The 18,444-nt window shown below is 39.9% G+C and overlaps 2 protein-coding genes across 5 annotated transcripts in view; one reads left to right on the top strand and one right to left on the bottom strand.

Annotated features, from left to right (window-relative positions):
- The window catches only part of LOC111265330 (uncharacterized), a 14,502-nt gene extending 1,240 nt beyond the window's left edge, over nt 1–13,262 (top strand). The window contains exons 3-13 of one of the 3 annotated variants that reach the window (XR_002683387.2): nt 1,091–1,186; nt 2,145–2,394; nt 3,927–4,227; nt 4,385–4,646; nt 4,842–5,078; nt 6,160–6,428; nt 7,221–7,401; nt 9,694–9,825; nt 10,403–10,576; nt 10,753–10,975; nt 11,319–11,398. Coding sequence is in view for 2 of the 3 variants with exons in the window: in XM_022841930.2 (XP_022697665.2) it covers nt 1,091–1,186; nt 2,145–2,394; nt 3,927–4,227; nt 4,385–4,646; nt 4,842–5,078; nt 6,160–6,428; nt 7,221–7,401; nt 9,694–9,825; nt 10,403–10,576; nt 10,753–10,869; nt 11,319–11,540 (2,241 nt within the window). In the remaining variant the exon portion in view is untranslated. Of the gene's footprint in view, nt 1–1,090; nt 1,187–2,144; nt 2,395–3,926; nt 4,228–4,384; nt 4,647–4,841; nt 5,079–6,159; nt 6,429–7,220; nt 7,402–9,693; nt 9,826–10,402; nt 10,577–10,752; nt 10,976–11,318 lie in introns of all 3 variants that reach the window. The other 2 variants (XM_022841930.2, XM_086970455.1) reach the window with 2 other exon arrangements.
- Nucleotides 5,216–18,342, bottom strand: Tim10 (translocase of inner membrane 10). 2 transcript variants are annotated; one of them, XR_015313010.1, is made up of 3 exons: nt 18,139–18,342; nt 15,334–15,850; nt 5,216–5,525 (listed from the first exon to the last, which is right to left on the bottom strand). XR_015313010.1 is itself a non-coding variant. In XM_022841931.2 (2 exons), exons 1-2 carry the CDS (start codon nt 15,417–15,419, stop codon nt 14,788–14,790), a joined length of 279 nt encoding a protein of 92 aa, XP_022697666.1. In that variant the 5' UTR covers nt 15,420–15,654; the 3' UTR covers nt 14,444–14,787. The 2 variants fall into 2 exon arrangements, 1 of the variants encoding a protein (XP_022697666.1); XM_022841931.2 differs by lacking the exons at nt 5,216–5,525; nt 18,139–18,342 and adding an exon at nt 14,444–14,980 and having other exon boundaries at nt 15,334–15,654.
- Between the last annotated feature and the right edge of the window lie 102 nt (nt 18,343–18,444).

Here is an 18,444-nt window from a genome sequence, read left to right as displayed (position 1 = left end):
TATATATTATGTAGTGATTCCTTTGAAATAACTTAGTTTATATGCCTTTAGTGTTTCGGTAGTAATTGATGTTGTTATTGATTGTTTATATATGATTCTGATGTTGTAATTTATGTCCTTATGGTCATCAGTGGCCTAAGAACATTCGCTCGTTCCTAATCTGCTCGGAAGTGAATTTTTATATTCGAATAGCGTTCACGCTATATAATAAGGCCGTGTTCATTGGGTACAGATATGACACTGTACAGACCAAAGTTAACAAGAGCGATCACTCTCCACCAGCTTTAAATTTTTATAGTCTTGAAATCGGCGTGATCTTTCGCCACTTGCCGCCTGCAAAACAATTGTACATCTCCTGACGGCTCTTAAATAAAGTGTTCTTTTATTTTGTCGTAAATTGTACAAATCTAGCGAATCTTACTGAAGGGATACACCCCTAAAACAAGAAAAAAAAATACACTGCTTGACTTACGACCGTTTTAGATTTATGCTTATATCTGCAGGTACGCCCGATATACCTAAATATATGTAAAACAGGTAAATAATTAGCCTTCGATGGCCCACTGCGCTGTGATGCTTACCGCTAAAATCGCTTGTTCTTTAAATATTGCTATATAATAATAATAATAATAATACCTCGATCTGTCTATTTATATTAAAAATCCACCCAAAGGTCTTTTTTTTTTCAATTTCCTTAGTTGTTATATATGTCCTATATGGTATAGAAGCTTGGATGAAAAAGGGTACCAACATGACGACGAAAGGGGTAGACGTCGCTTTTGTAACCAAAACAGCAGTTAGATCAGTACATAACTCTAAATGGGTGGCTAAAAATGGGTGGGAAAATAGCACTTAGAACAAAGTTAACCATCTAATAAAGTTATTACTAAAAATCTTACATTTTCTACCTTGCTTCCTCGAATAGCGTATTTGTCTTGAGCTTGAGGTCTTATGTCCCACTACAGGTATATTGTTCTGTATGTATTCACCATGGGTACGCGTCCACCAACAGTCGTTATATACATTTTAGTCTCTGCCTAATCTTTACAACGCCATTAAAAGTTTGTTTTTATTGGGCCTGTATTGGCAGCTGGGCGATGAAGTTCGACAGTTGAGCGAGGAGAACCTCCATCTGAAGAACAAAACCATCTTGACAAGACATGACTGGCAAAACATCGTACAAAAGGTTTTCTCTCCGTTCCTTTATGACGTAACAGATAACGGTTAGGAAAACAGCATTCGTACACTGCTTGCACTATTGTCATTTCTGTCACAGATCGCTTAAGCCCGCTTTAGTCGTTTGTGGTGGCTTATCAGCGAGGTTGTTCCTTTTAGAAATGCGTCAAGAGAACCTATTCTACCTAATCTCGTAATATGTGAACGTTGTAAGCCCAAAGTAGCAGCTGATGAACCATGTCCAATGTCGTACTGTTTTCTGGTGGCCTCTCTTCCTTATGCGTCATGTACAAGTATTCAATGAAACACCTTCTTCCATTTTAAGAATTTAGCCATGTGTTCCTCCAACAAACGTGCAATTGTTACAGATGACCAGCCTCTATCTTCTCTAGCTGGAGGCACATATGTTAAATAACGTGTTCAAATATATATACAACACCAATCATAATTTCCTGCTAACGATTTGGTAGCACATTTGCTAAAGGTATTCATATCTGCCAGTTATCAATATTGATGCTCAAATATAGCGGAATTTGCAAAAGTACATTGTTTTCATAAACAAATTTCAACGCCGATTGAAATTACATTAGTATTAGTACTGTATGTAGTTTAATTTAAAGCCTAAAGTTGGTGAAGTCAACTCGTTCAAATTTTTCTGTTTCCGTAATTAAGAGCTACCAAGCACAGATTAGCTAATCGTGTTCGACGTAGTGATACTGGCTATATTCAAAGGGCGTCATGAAATTTGTCCTGCACACGTTTGACCTAATTCACTTCTGGCTGCATCGCTAAATGTGCTAGTAGACTCACTTGCATCCTGCTAAGCCTATTTATTGATTTATTGACGTGTTAGAAATTTGTTTAGAAAATACAGGGACGTCTAACCAACAAAATTAAATAGTACAAGGAAACGATTATGCCAATGCTGTGTCAGCTAAGACGCGACGTACATATGTTTATAATTGTAGCGGTCATCGGAGACGCGCCGTCATGAATTGGAGAAGTTGCAACTACAAGAACAAGCCGAAGACGCCCGGGCCGACAGTGTGGCAATGCATCGTGAGGTTGATCATTTACAAGGCCGCTTATTGCAGCTCACGAAAGAGCTGACGGCCTCAAAGGAAGATGGTCAGAAGGAACGCGCAAAGGCCGAAGCGGCCCAACAGGCTTCGGCCCACCTAGAAAAAGAAATCGACAAAATTCGACTCTTCTATGAAGGTGTATATGCATATATATAATAGACTTCGTCGAGGGTGTAACCGTTTATTATGCATCAACATTCTGCTTAGCACATCGTCTTTGTCAGTACTTTCCTGAAAGTTTTCACAAAAAACAAGTGGTCTCTCTCCCCTTGTACAAATAACGTGCACTATTATATTATAATAATATTAGGAGTGGATCTCCTGTTTAGGCTCCAATTTTCATACGGCGCAGACAGGTATTCAATCGGAAGGCGTATACAGTGTACATGTATACCCGCTCCGACACTTTGGATGGACTGGGGGAAGGGGAGACGATAGCAGAAATGAAAACCGTTGCAATTTTTTTCTCTGTTCATACAAACTGCTATAAATGAGTTTATGTTAACAAAGGATTATTTCATACTAAGACGACTTCCTTCTACGGGGTCATCGCGCTCCAGATAACCAAGTATAAGCTTATATTTTTTCCATTTATTCTTATCGTTGCCGTGCATAAACGGACCAAATCGAACGGCCAGCCAAGTCGTTGCTAGTGTATTCTTACTCTATAAATAAATAAGGTCTTAAGCGTACATTGATGGGAAAATCTTGATGAGTTTGCCTTGATTCACACTTTCACTGGATGAAATCGTTCCAGCAGCTTTAAAAGAAACCTAATTAAGAAATGTACATCATTTTTTACCAATACTATTGCAGAAATCCAACCAACTGTTCAATTCGCTCCGTTTTTGTACTCATCGTACCTTTGTTCCTTGCGAAATCTCTACTGTCGCTCCCGCAGGCATCACTTTACAATACTCTTCTCGAAAACGAAAAATGAAGTCATTGAATTTTACCAAACTTGTCACCTTATGTACGGCTATACACCCTCGAGAAGACCTCAGTCAGATACCGGTGATCAGGACGTGAGCTCCACGTCTAAAATCTAGAACAAAATTTCATTGTGCCTATTTTCTATTTTTGCTCAATGAAATCGGATAAGCAGTTGTTTAGAAACCTGAAAAATATCTGTTTATATCCTATACGTGCTTTACCTTCGCAAAATACAAGCAAACTTCAGGCAGTAGATTTGGTTTAAAAGCCAATATTTCAGGAATAGCAAAAAACTGGAATAAACCGGTGAGCGTGGCACGACATTTCCTTTGTAAATTCTCTGCCTCTGGTACGACTGTAATTTAGAGCTGACACGGCGATACAAAAACACTCGCAGCTGAGGTCAGCAATTAACCCATCATATTATAGCTGAGGTTCTCGAAAATTTTAAGAAGCATACACATTAGAATTCGCCAGACACTCCGCTTGTGAATTCAAATTATTCGGGCCGAGGAGGATGGTAGTGAAATAGATGATGTCCGTTGCAAACACTTACCTATAACGAACAAATGGCCAAAAAGGCATGTTTTCTTAATTGCATACTCCTCTCTTTGTGTGCAGACACATTTGAGAAGTCACAAAAAAAAACACACACAAAAAAAAACAATCACACAAAACACACTTCCACTATGTATTTTGTCATTCCGGGTTCTGTGTGCACTTGCGGCCCTACAGAGCAAGCTCAGGACAATAGAACGTGCCACCAAAAAGCCATTGAGGAACTAAAGTCTGGCTACGAGGCGCAGATCAGCGAACTGCGTACCCGCTTCAAAAGTACCGCTGACGAGTATAATTCGAGGCTCAAACACGAGATGTTTCCCGTTCTTGACGAGTTCCAACGGCTGAACATCGCCGTGGTTGAGGCTGAAGCCGAGGTCGCATCGCTGCGCGGTTTGCTCGAGCGAGAAAAGACCGAATGCGATCGACGTCATGAAACAGAACGAACCCTTAGAGAGCAAATTGCATCTTTATCAAGGTCAGTTTTTCCTCTCACTAACCCCACACCCTATGGATGATTATATAATAATTGTCACATATCTATCCCTGGCTCTGAATAACACATCTCTGTGTAGCGCGAGTTAGCGTTGATCATGACAGCGACGGGGCACATCGTTGCCTTTCAATATGTGCAGTGATCTTTCAGAGCGCCGCGAAAAGTGTGAAGAACTTTTAGGTCAGTTGGGAGAGATTCAGGCTTCGCATGGTGCACAGTTGGTTACCTTGGCGAATACGCAGCGCGCTGCCGTTGCGCTGAAAACAGAGTGTGATCGACAACGGCGGTCAGCTGAAAAATCGGCTGCGGAACGAGCTGAACTCGAACGAGAGCTGTTGACTTTAAGGGAGGCTAAAAATCAGAACGACACCGTCATTCAAAATGAATGCAGTCACATGCAGGTATGACCAAATATACTCTTCTCATTTTACTTCTGCTAATTTGGATAGCACCTGTGTGGCTTACACCTTACATATTTATATATAATCCGTGTGGTTTAGAGTCGGTCCCTCTGCAGATCAATGCTTTGGACGGACCCGTACTAGACTGACCTAACCTATTGTCCTTGAATCCTTCATCATTGAAATGTCGGCCAGGAGAGAATCGTTGTTCTCCTTCGCGAAAAAGAAGGTCTATCAACGGAGTTAACTGAAACTCGTGACGAAGGAGAGGTGCTCCGGGGTAGAATCACCTTGCTTGAAATGCAACTTGAAGAGCACCGCAAGAGGCTGGTTGATGAGGGGGAAGCGCGCGAGAAAGAGTCACAGAGAATGGCGGAATTGAAGGAACAGTTAAATAGCGCCAGGGCCGAATTGGACATTTACCGAGAAAAAGTAAAATTAAAATTTTCAAAATTTCACAGATTTACTAAGTTGGTATGATCACGTGAGCGGCTGAGTTTTTAGGTACACTGCAAGGCTTCACTAGGCCGAATGGGGCAAAATAGTGTTCACATGAAATACACATCAAATAGAACAATCAGTTTGCTTTACTTATCAGAATTCAGCTTCCCCATATCTCGCGTCTGTTGCCTTATGTTATTCCAACCGATTACAATTAGGAATTCAATCAACGTGAAGGCATTAGTGAAAACCGAGTCCGCCTTCTATCTCTTAAATTTTCGTGTGATACACTTATGACATTCGTGATACATTTATGTGACATGATACGAGGCTATAATTTTATTTCAAATGCTTAACATATAAGAAAATACTCTTAAAAAAGGAGTAACATTGAAGGCGATCCAGTGTTGCTTCTTATTTCTTGAATAATGAGGTCACCTAAAACAGTTAAAGGACAAACAGAGCAAATAAAGGAGTTAACCTACAGCAGTTTAAAAATGACGAATCTAGTTTTAGCATGGCCTACTTTATCTTCGATTATTATTCATCTGTACCGCTCACACACAAAGTAACCTACGGTTGGCTATGTTTTATCTTCAGTAAAGCTCGATTTACGTATGCTGCATTTTTTGCCATCTTGCCTAATGCGACTAACCTCTAGCTATTATATTCTAGATGGTCCGTCCTTTCGTGCGAAATATATGTATAAGTTCTATCTGCTGCTTGTTTTTTCCTATCATATCTCTAGTTCAGTGAGTTTTCCAAAAAACGATAATAACAAATCGACGGTCTTACCGTCTGTGATATACAAATTTGAATATATAACTGACCGGGATTCTGAAAAGCATCGATTTTAGTTACAAATTTAACTGATTTTTTTGGATATTTGACTAAGTCTACTCCGGACTATTATTGAATTTCACACTTAATAGTCATGATCTAGTATTAAAATTAGAAATCTTAGAAATTCATATCATGATCTGCCACATCGGATGCAGCTTTTTAAAGAACGCCACTTGGCATTGGCTCGTACCACTTTACGCTATAATCCATATGTTTACTGCAAGTGCAGATGGGTAAGCTCGAATGGCAGCGAACAGAGCTCCTGGAGTGCCGAGAGCGTCTACGGCGCCTGGACTCAGCGTTACTTCCGTTAACTCAGCAGGCGTCGTGTGTGCCTGAGGCTGTTGAAGAAGCCGTGGCCCGACTTACCGATGAGCTGGAGACGCTAAGAGGCCGTCTAGGAAGTACTGAGCACCAGCTGACGAATGTGCGAACCCTGAGCCTATCTGAATCATTGAGAAATTTTGAAGACAGTAAGAAAGCAACTGAACTTCAAAGGTAAAAAAGAGCCTACGAGTACATCCGATTATACGAAGTGTTATTATACAAGGTGAAATGTTTGTGCAAAAAGGGAATTATCTTGCCACTTTCTGGGTCGCATATGCGAATGCTCCACGCTTGATTAAACACTGTGCCAAGCCCATCCCGTCAATATTTTCGAATAAAAATTAACTGACGCAAACTGCAAGTAAAACTTTCACAATGCAAGTATTGTATAGACAAAGACGACTTAAGTTAAAGGTAGCTGTACTAATAAATGTTCGTACTTTACGTGCGGCACTGTTGTTTAGTATTACCCTATGTTTCGAGTTTTACGTCCGATATCGCAGCTAGGCATTCCATTAGACCGCTGGTTTTTTGAGCACGAAACGTACCGCATGTCTATGCCCAGGTTCGAACCTGGACTCTAGCGTGTTGCTAAAAATAGCAGGTACATACGTTACTCACTAGGCGATCACGGGGACGTTGACTATTGTCTTAGACGGCTGGCGTCCCCCAGCACGAAACAAGGTGTAGTTATGTTATGAAGGTTCATAATCACATTATGGTAGCCTTATATACGACATTGCATAGGGCGAATAAAACAAAGAAAACTTCTGTAGTTCCTATCGCGTAATAGGCTCGCTTGTAGTATACGCTTGTTTAATTCTTACTAAAACTAACAATAGGTAATTTAAATTTCTTGGTGCTATGTCCAATCTTTACATAAACAAAACAATACACTAATATGTTTACACCTTATATTTGATTGCATCGTAACGCACGTCGCTATATACCAATAACATGCAGGGAACTGACTGTGAAAGATGCGCGCATCAACGCCCTGGAACAGCGTTTGTTGAGACTTCAGACGGAAATCGAATTGGAACGACAGAGTGAGGAGACTCGATTCACCGAGGGTCTTCCACTGCAGCAACATAACAAGGTCCTTATGCACGCTGAGCTCAGCAAAGCTTCCACGTCGCTCAAAGTAAGTACATAAGCGTACTAGTTGCAGTTGCGTAAACTGTTTTTCCATTATTTGCAACACTGTCTTATCGTAATTAATTCCATTTGTATTGAAACGGATTCATAGGAATTAAGGAAAATAAGTAGAAAATAGGGATGATTAATTACCAGTAATGTAATATTATTCTATAAACAGCGACTCGCGTAGTGGTTGCTATCTGGTAACAACAAACTCGTCTGTTTTCGCCCACGTCGTATTATCGAAATCGAGTATATTAATGAGGCAGATGCGACCGCTGGCTGCCTGCGAGCGCCAGAGGCTTTAAGGCCGCTGCGTCGACAAACTGTAACACACTTGGACGTCGCCGCTGAGGGACTACCGAAGCTTTCGTAAAAGGGTGCGACAGCTTGAATGAATGTTCGGGTAATGGCAACTAATGGCCAACAGCACCCCGAAGCGACAGGTAGTGAGTGAGCATCGCGCTTGGGTCGATGAAAAAGAAATACCAATACTGGATTCACCAGGAGGAAAACGAGCTAAAATTGGGCTAGGCGTAGAGAGCTATCTGCTTTTCCCTGTTCCCCCCGTAAGCACTGAGCGGGTCGGCAGTTTTACATGCTGACCCAACAGGCGTTAAAGATGTATACAATTATCTGGAAAAGTTTTCTAATAGTCGGCATTAGCCTATAGCTAATTAACAACACAGAATTTGTAGATCACTTGTGAGTGGCTCGGGTTCGTGAATTTCGTTAGCGCAAAGTCTGCCGGTGAATTTATGGCTTTAGAGTATCTAGCTCTCTACTGCGATAGAAGCATTAAGCCGGCGAAGTTTCAGTCGAAAATAGGAACACTGGATTTTTTTTCTTAGAAAAGCAAGTTAATCGAACGTGCGACTACTCAGTATGTTTCGGCACTAAATTCCAGTGTCATTTAAAAGCTCGAGACACTTTTTCACGCAAGCTTGGCTTACGTGATAGTGAAAAAGGTAACTGGTCGTGAAAAGTGGGGAAACACAAACGCTGCAGTCTTCATGAAGACGTTCGAAGTCGGAATCTTGCAATGTCGGCTTTTAAGTTAATGTTTATTTAGATGACGTATCAGCCAAAACAATCAATCCGCGAAAACCTTGTTACAAAAACATCAAGAAGCCTAGAGCAAAAGTGCACGTATGGCCGTCTGCAGCGCTGGTAGGGGACATGGCCGTCTGGCTTGAAATCCGCAACAGCTAAATAGGTCAGTCCAGGGGCCTCGGTCTGTCCCAGAACCGTCCGTCCGCGAAACTACACCTTCAATCGAAGCCATAGAATATGGAGAGTTAAATCACCCTTAACCTGGAAAAGGTACAGCAGTGGCATAAATGTTGTCGTCTGCAGAAGGAACAATCGCGGTGTTGACAAGCCCAGAAAAAGAGCAGAGTAGCCTTTTGAACACTGAAGCGCTTTTATGCGCGACAGATGGCGACGTTAGCTGGTTGCAGAGGAGGGCTCCGAGAAGACGGATGCATTAGAATGGACAGTTTAAGGTTAAATGGATCTGAAACATGTCTGCAGAAAGTAGTGTCGACTGATCGGCGATATAATAATAGATAGCGATTTACCACTCTGCTACTCTCAGTAGTGGCTCACCGAGAACAACTAATATAATCGATCTCCTCGTGTTTATAAATCTACAAATATATATATAAAATAGACAGGTGTTAATATTCATAAGTGCTTGCGTATTGAATGGTGCGGTGGGTCCCAGCGACGTGCCTGCTGTAAACCATTTAGTGAGCTACCCATGTGGTAGCTAAATTTTGTTCAAGTTTAGCTCAGACAAAGACCACTTCAAGAAACGTCAAAGCTAGTACAATGCCATAAGTAGTTACTCTCGGGTTAAAGGTACTGCCTCGCTCAGTGCGCCTCAGATAATTCAAAACTTGTTCATGTCAGCTTGGCGTCTACCAGGGCTCAAATTTTGTTGCCAGTTGAGTTACTCAAAAGCGGTACATCTATTTACTTAAAAAGTACGAGTGGTGGTTATTTTGTTAGGGCAGTTAAATGTTACTAAAACGCCTCCTCGCAATATTACCGTTAAGGGCTCCCAAGTTCACTTTTAATTCTCTAAGTCTAAGAATATTAGGGAGTATTAAAGACAGTCGAAGCAATAGGGCGTTCACAATAGAGCTGCGTTGTTTTTTTAAGGCGACCATTGAAGCATTCATAGGGCTTCTTTTGTTCTAGAAAGTGATATTTCACATAGGTGTTCCCTAAGCTTTGTGTTATCGCCATTCAGATTTGTCCAATAGTCAAAGTTTTCTTGTCAAATTTACAGTTGATGGAGGAAAAGTATGAAGAAGAAATGGAGAACGAGCGCCAAGCGAATCAACGTCTCCGTGAGCAGATGGAACAACTCAGAGACGACTGTGAAAGCCTACGAAGGGCACTGCAGAAAACTCAGGACGAGGTTTGTTCCTTCCGCTGTAATGTCTTCGTGCTCTCAGTTCACCATCAGCCTGATCGCTATATGGCAACTTTCAACTGAAGAGTAATTACTGGTGTTTATTGCTTGTCCGCGAACCTTTGTCCTTGAAATCTTGCCTAGCTCTTCACTCTAGTAGAAAGGTTGTCGAATCAAAGTACGCTTATTGTGTGTTTGTCAGTGCAAAATAACACTTGTCAAGTCAGGTGGAATAGGGTTTTTAAGCAAGGAAGCGAGGTTGCCTAACACCCCCGGTATGACTCGTAAGCAGGCCAGCCATTTCTTGACCTAACATTTTTGATACTGAGTATTGTTTTGCTAATTACTTTTAGTTTATGACCACGCACTTGCTGAGCCACGTCAGCTAGTCATATCTTCATCACAAGGTTAATGACGAGGAAAAAAGTGATATATTTGCTAGCTGTAAATGTATGTGTTATTGGGAATTATAAGCAGGGGGATTTACAAGTGTCACAGGACATTATGACGTTAACCAACAAAACAATAATAATGTACGAGTCTAGCCGCTGTTTGATATGAACCTGCGTCGTTAATAATGCAGGTAGAGGGGCTTAGACAAGTCCAGCCAATAGCCAAAATTACGCAGCGAGGTTCACCTGTCAGAGGTAGTTCCATGGAACAACAGGATCTTAGCAACAGCCGGGCCCTCATAGTCGGATGCAGCCACAATGTTGGCGGGGGACACCACGATTCGAAAGAGCATCATACCAGAGAGGTACTTTTTTTAGGATGAGCTCCACAAGTTGGATTGTTGCCTCTACGTTATACAATGTTGATACCTGTACACAATAATTACAAAGATGATATGGACATTTATATGCATGCAGATGTTCATGTTTAGCGCACTAGGGCTAAATCAGTAACTTTAAAACAAATCCTTGATAATTTCAGAAAAATTACGAACAGTTGTACCGCCGCCTGAAGCATGATTACAACAACTTGCGCCAGAAACTCGAAACATTGCGAAGATTACATAAGGACGCTGCTTATAAACAATTCACTGCCAATGTAAGCGCTGTCCACTAATGATAATTTCCATTTTTCTATTACTACACATTAAAAGTGCCGAACTGCTCATTTTTGTCGTTGGAAAATCGAGCTTCAATTCAATAATGTAAGTAATGCATTTTGAACATCCTGGACTATACACCATAGTACTTTTACTTTTTTTAGCTCATATAAATAAAAAGGCACAAGTGTGTAAAAAATAACCAATGCCATAACTATTGTTTATTTTTTGCATTCAACTTTATAGCTTTACAGAGAGCCATCTTGTATGTTTAAATGCAATTTTGTTACTTAGGTAAATTTTGAATGATAATCTATAAGATATACTGAAATTGGAAGTACCAGGCCGAAGAAGCCGATTCACTGCTAATGGCCGGCAGTCCGCTTTATTATAGTGCAAAGGCACTAAGGCAGAGAGATTAAGACAGAACTTGTAACTCTGTGCGCAGAATGTCCTTCTAAACGAATTATCTCGTTCGCTGCACAACGTTTCCGTGGATCCGGAATGCATGCCTGAGGAGACACAAGCACTGTGCGTCATAGTGGAGGCGTTTCGAGCACCGCGTCATCAGGAAGCTGGCTCCCAGCAACAGCCTACCCAACATGAGACATCTACAAGAATAATACCGAAGTGTCACCGGAAAAAGCTGGAGTTCGGCGACCATTCGTAATAGGAAATACAGGAATGACCCCTTCGAGTAATGCGTACTATATTCCAGACTTCACAGTTCTTGGATACGCATGATTTTGTCGTTATTGAACTTTAGAGAATTCCCAGATTATTCGAGAACATGTTTTGTTCCTTATTGAAACTAGTTTACCAGTGCAGATTAATTTTCAAAGCCATCTAGTATCATTCATTCATTGATTATTTTCTCTTATTTTACAAAGTGCAATTTACATAGACGTGAGCCATGCAACAACGAATGTAATGCACTGAAAGTTTGCTCGAAGCGAAGTATTATACTTTGTATTTGTTGCCTATTGAGAAAATCGCTATCCGATATCGTTTTATTGTAGATAAATTCAATAGGACCCGCCAGTAGAAAATTTGAATTACTAGGTCCAACTAGATGGCACTGACTTGAACCAATCGAATAAGACTGAGATGGAAAATCGGTCACCAACACGTTAGCGCCGAACGAATCACTACAGGCGCTTCAACCTGGAAAACCATAGTCTGTACGAACTGCCTTTCGCATTTGATCCAACCGACATCTTAACAAATATATCCTGTACTACACACACATCGACATATATAGATATTTTCTATAGAAACATTCAAATGGACAACTGGACAAGAGAAGTTTGTTATTAGGTTTATATCTGACTAGTATACTGTAGAAGAGGGATGTAACACGTCATACACGAGTATTTCACCGACCCTGAAAAATATCGGCTTTTAAAATTTACGTGTCAGATGGGAAGCAAAAAAAAAGTATGTTTTCGCAGCAATAACTTGCTCCCAAAGCGATCGCCAAATTAGGTGACCATAAAGTGAGCAGGCGAAACTTGGATCGTCCTAGTTTTCGAAAAAAAAAAACTTCATTTGCTCTGTCTCAGTCATCTGCAGGAAAAAAATCACGATGATTGTATTTTTTGTAGAAGCTCATGGACGATCTTAATGAGTGCCATAAGACAGTGCATGCCCGAGTCATAATCTGGTGACTGTTGGGCTATGTATGTGTGTAATGCTTGCTTGAGCGTGTGACTGAATTGGGTTGAAAACACCCTGGTCGATGATGCAGTACAAAAGCGAGTGCCTTTTCTATTTCGTTACACATGTTGGGCCCCATCTATCAATGGTAAGTACTGAATAAGCTTTGCTGACGATGAAAAATACACAAAAAACTGTATTCGGTTATGCATAATGAAAGCTTATGCGTTCATGAGATAATTCAACACCCTGTCGGTGAAACTGCTCTATAATACCTGTGTCCAGTTAACGTGTTCATAAATTTCAATCAAGAGTGTAATTGTATCATTTTTTTCACTGATAAGACAACGAAATGAATGACGTAATAGTTGCTCTAGCAGGCCTGAAAGCTCTTAAAATCAATTTTTCCTTTATATGGAGGTAAGGAATACGCCCAAGGTGGCTGCTAACGTTTTTAAATCTTCAAGTACTTTAGTTGACTAATACTTTTCGAGTAAGTAGTTGTAGTCGATTTCCCGATCTAGGATCTTCGGACTAAATTACTTCGATGAAATTCCGGCCGAAGCAGTTTTTATGCCTGTTATAGATTTATTCATCGAGTTAACAGCTGTTTTGTAATTGGAAGTCTGGGGCTCAACCGTCTTTAAGCTCAGTATTAAAAGAACATGGTAATTTCAAAATCTGGTTCTTTCTCGAAATTTGATTTCGTTCAGCGATAAAATTTGAGTTAATCCTATGTGTTTCCATTTATTTTTTATCACCATATCATCAAAATGTATACCTATAATAATATATAGTAATCATATTAGTTTCGCTTGCCAGTGGATAAAGATTCCTTTTTATATGTGTTTCTAGCCGATGAAGGTTAGATATTCACTTCGATAGCGTAGCATTCTGTTCTTTTTGAAAACTTGTAATGACTGTCACACGATTAATATACTTACTAAATAAATACTGCAGGTCTACGTCAATAATTTGTGTTAGGCATAATATTAGGTAACGGTAACTTCAGTCAGTAATCGTATTAAAAGTGCAACGAAAATATTTTTTTAAACAGTCGTGTCAACAAGAAATGTGTTTAATGAATATAGAATCGGAAAGTTACGTGCCGGTTCCTCCAAACAATTCCTGGGTAACAGCCTTGATTATGGACAATGATCGGGTACGTTGTGCAGAAGCAATCGAATCCAGCTGACAAGCCTAAATATACACTGCTACCGATTTATCCTTCTTTAGAACCTTAGAACAGAACAAAGCGAGTGAACTCAATATTTGCCATAAAAGGTGGAGGAAACTATACGTTATTGTTCAGTATGTTTTTTTGTTGAAAATTATACTAATTAATATTGCATTAATAAAAACGCCACTTCACTGCCGAAATAATTATAGGAGTTCTCATAAGTAGCCATTAGATTTCTTAGTTTTCGGTATATCATTATTTTTTTGTCATTCGACCCTTATTTTTGGAACCTTCTCTAAATTTTTACCATATATTGAATTGTGTCAAAAAGTTGGCTTCTCTTCTTTTGAAACACACAACCAGCAATATATCCTAGAGCAGGTAACGTTACTACATAGATCAATTTAGACATCAAAACATCGACAATTACGTTGGACCATTTTTGTACCCAGTAACATTCAGTCGATCGTTGGATTCTGTCCACGAAGATCGTTCAATTGTCTCGTACATCTTCTCATCGAAATTCATAAGAGCGTAAGGCCAGCTTGTCATATAAAGTGAAGCTTTAAGAATACTTTAACTAGTCGAACGCGACGCGAACGATGTTTACATTATAAACATTTATGGAACTATAATCTATATGAGTCTCAAAAAATATATCACATTACTAGCATGAACTATACTACACTATGTCGTATTCCACTGCATTCTGTAAGACACGTAGAAAAGACATTCCATTGATCTACACACTAAAATGTTTTATTTTAAAAAACCCAAACGCACATTCTACCCCTTCTTAAGACTCCTGCGGTTCGTCGACTCACGCATTCTCACTAACTCTCTCTCTCTCTCTCTCTCTCTCTGTATTTCTCCCTCTCTCCCTCTCTCTCTCTCGTTCTATCTCACAGAGGATTTTAGTTGATCTAAGCGCAATTTGCCTTTATCGACTCTTGTAAACCACGAAGGAATCATTGAAAAATGGCCACTACTTCTTTATAGTACATATATGATCGTACATTAATATTTACTTATTGTATACTATTTCGGTAAGAAAACAGCAATACGTCGTTCGTGTTGTTAGTTATTGCGGCTGTTGCAGCTTCTTGAAGGTCTCCTCTTCTTGCATCGAAATAGACGTAAGCCTCTTACCAATACGTTCATGGATCTCGAGGTATTTGGCTACGCAGCGATCAAGGCAGACAGCCTCGCCCTTGGAAAGGTCTGCCTCACGGTACTTCGTCGGAATACACTTCTTCTGACATGCTGATGTCATTCTATAATTAACGTACGAGTCACGTACGAAGGGATCCAGTCAGTGTCACGGGGCGGAAATGTAGGAAACCGAAAACAGATCGTCACAAAATGCATTGTCAAGCAAACATGCTCACATAGATTTTAATTAACCGACTGATTTCAAACGTTGGTATTCAGTCATCGTTTGCGCAAGTTCGAGTCTCGTTCGGCAACAAATTACACAACGTACAGAAATAAGTTTCTTCAGGAATAGGAACAACGCGACTCGTGGTCGGTGTTGAAGAATATGTACTATGACTTTTGGCCTGCTTGTGGTCTCAGTTAAATAGATAAAGTCAAATTAGGAATCTAGCGCTTTAACTGTCGGTCTTACCTATTATACATGTCAGACATCATTTCCATCTCAAGTTCTTGCATTAGCGCCAATTTTGACGGGTCCAGTTGCATTCCTGCTGCCATCGCTTATGATCTCCTCTTTTGGCTTCTGTGTTTTCGATAGAACAGAACCTTATCCTGTTGTGTGGGCTTAGTGCGACCGGCTATTCCCCTTGCAACGTTCGGCGAAAAAAGGATAAACAGGAATCAACGAATACTTAGCGATTATGTAACCGGTTACACCTGTGAGACAGATCCGCGGACCGCCAATTGCCCAGTTGCTTCACTTTAGATTTTAACGAAAAGGATGATTTTTCTAAACAGCTGGTTTGTTTGTAACCGATGGCTCTACGGCACTGCTATCCTTCTTGAAATTCCTGCTTGACCGAAACTCGTATTCGCCTATGGTTGCACGCTTCATACGCTCCCGAACCTTCATTGCTTCATAGCGTTGGTTGTGGATTGCAGTTTTGGCTAAAATAAAACCTCCAACTCCTGCGGCTATGATTATAGCCCTGAAACAAGCAGGAGGAAAACACCTTGCTGAAACTATACGCTAAAAATGGACAATAAAGAAAATTAAAGTTTCAGTATTTGCTTTATTCATATGGGATATACAGGATACTCGAGACAACGAATTAGGAACATTGATATCGCTCGGTCTACCCTAAAAGCTGAATTCAAATGTAATAAGCTATTTAGATGGCTCCATTTTTGTATGTGCCAACAGACAGGGATATTCCTTCTAAAAAGCACTAGCCGTTAGAGCTTACCTAAATAACCTAATCGGTTAGAAGTAGATACTATTTACCGGAAAATAGCTCACTAAGAAGGGTCGTCAGAAATGGATAGAAATTTTCAAACCCTATTAGTATAATGATTCTGTTCAATATCTGCTATGCCACATAAAAATCCTCCTCAGGTTCGTTGCAGAATGCGCCGTTGATTTGGGGCGACCAAGTAGCTATGAAAGTTCGACCATTAATATCGGCTTATTCTATTATAATTCCTTGTCATTTTGTTCGATCTAAAGTGAACTTTCTTTTAGTACCAAGAGCAACAGACGTACGCTAGAACGACAGCGAGTTCGCCAAAATCAGTTTTAATTTAACCCGAGCACCCTGTATATGTAAATCAAATACGAATTCCATAAAAACAAATACTACGTCTGCTAGCTGCAGATAAAATGGGTTGCCACGTTGACCGCCGCCGATGTACTCAATCATCAATAATTAGTACAGTTCTAATATTCAAATTGCGTTAAGCTAGTTTCGAAAGCAAACATCGACGCACTATACAGCAGTGACCTAGCAATGAATAGTTGTTCGTGCTTTCAACATAAGTATACGAAAATGTAAAAAAAATAAGTTAGACATTGAGATGAAAAAATGTAGGGAAAAGCCCAAATTAGTATAAAAGCGGAGGCGGGAGGATACGTCAAGCTGAATTTTAGTACTCTTTAACCTTTCGAATTTTCGGAACGGATGCGCACGGGTTGGAAATTTAGTGCCACTTGCATCACTGGATGTATTTCATAGAACTTTCAACGAAAAGAGAAGGATAATAAGCAGCTAGTCCTTCTTTCGCAGTTTAGTCTGCCTCAAAGCTACATTCTTGAAGGCAAACTAAAGGTAAGTATTGTTTCACAAAAGTCATTATATCGAATCATGCCACCCTCTGTGCTCTATAAGCCATTACACTTTGAGCATATATGAAATTGAATGTCGTTAATACCGATTTTACCGGGAAATTAAATTTGGAATTCAACTGCGTTCAGTATGTATGAATGCGTATACATGTATATGTTCATGTTAAGCTAACCTAAAGTACATCCGTTCTCACATGCAATTATGTTTGACAGAAGATCTGACCATTTTATTGACATATCGCATTATTTGAACGAAAGAATAGTATTGTTATTTATATTACACTACAAATAATGACTATAATGGATCAGCATTTACTAAGAAGCCTATATAGTTTCATTTCATACAAGCCCGCCTTATGGGACTAAACGAACCAGGAGTAGAGCTAGACATAACGATGATATATAAATAAAATTGCAAAGATGCGATTGGTTTAATTTTGTTTTTGAAAAATTAATTGCATTTGTGTTTTATCCTGGGAGCGATTTTCTTTAAAAATTTCGTAACATTGTGACGTGAATACACTTATACGATACGACGATATTCGATAATATCCCAGATGACTAGACTATATTTATAACGAATATTCCAAGTTTTACGTCCGGTGCTAGAGCAGTTAGGCACTCCTTAAGAGGACTGGCTTGCAGCGCAAAACGAAGGGTGGCTACATCCGGTTTCGAATCTGGGTCATGTAAAACTGGTTATTAACTTCCTTAAGGTATTAGGTCATTGTAACGACAGAAATGTTTTGATAACATCCGGACAGACTCGAATCAATTAGAGCATTGCCCTCAGATACGTGCAAACGTACAGCGTGGCGCATTTGTAATATATATATATATATATATTTCAAATTAAATGCACCAAAGCCCAAATTTCAATTATTTTCAACAGAAAGAGAGATTCTTTACATTTGGAACGCGTTTAAGCATGATATAGATTGCAAAATATATTTCGTAGGTTTCGTTTAGTATATATTGGGCGAACGATACACAGAGGCAAACGGCTACACGTGAGGTATCGATGCGATATCATGAAGGTTTCCTGCGCGCACCGCGGATATACCGTTGCTATAGCGCCGGTTCACTATCTTATCGTGACACAAAATAGGAATAAACCATAGCCATCTTTTATAACTATCAACTGATACCACTTACCAAGACGCGTGCACTCGTGCAAGGGTGTTGACCTTTCTGGTCATGAATAATGAGTTAACCTAACAGCTGTATCGAGTAATCCAACAATCTTCACTTCGAAATGAATTCGGATTCTCGTATTGGCTACGGTTCTTCTAAAATGAAACTATTCACGTGCAACTCTAGTGATGTTGATAAAATTCTGTGTTTATGTTGATGTTATAAGAAAGCCGTCGTCTGCTAATGTCAGGACAATCGCAAACTTTGCCTATAATATACGCAAAGCGCGAATTTTTGAGTTATGATTATAGGGATCTTTAAATTGTT

This window comes from Varroa jacobsoni, unplaced genomic scaffold (genome assembly GCF_002532875.2).
Source record: "Varroa jacobsoni isolate VJ856 unplaced genomic scaffold, vjacob_1.0 scaffold_957, whole genome shotgun sequence".
Lineage (NCBI taxonomy): Eukaryota > Metazoa > Arthropoda > Arachnida > Mesostigmata > Varroidae > Varroa > Varroa jacobsoni.
The sequence above is the reverse complement of the archived record's forward strand: the minus strand, read 5'-3'. Positions and strand labels throughout refer to the sequence as shown.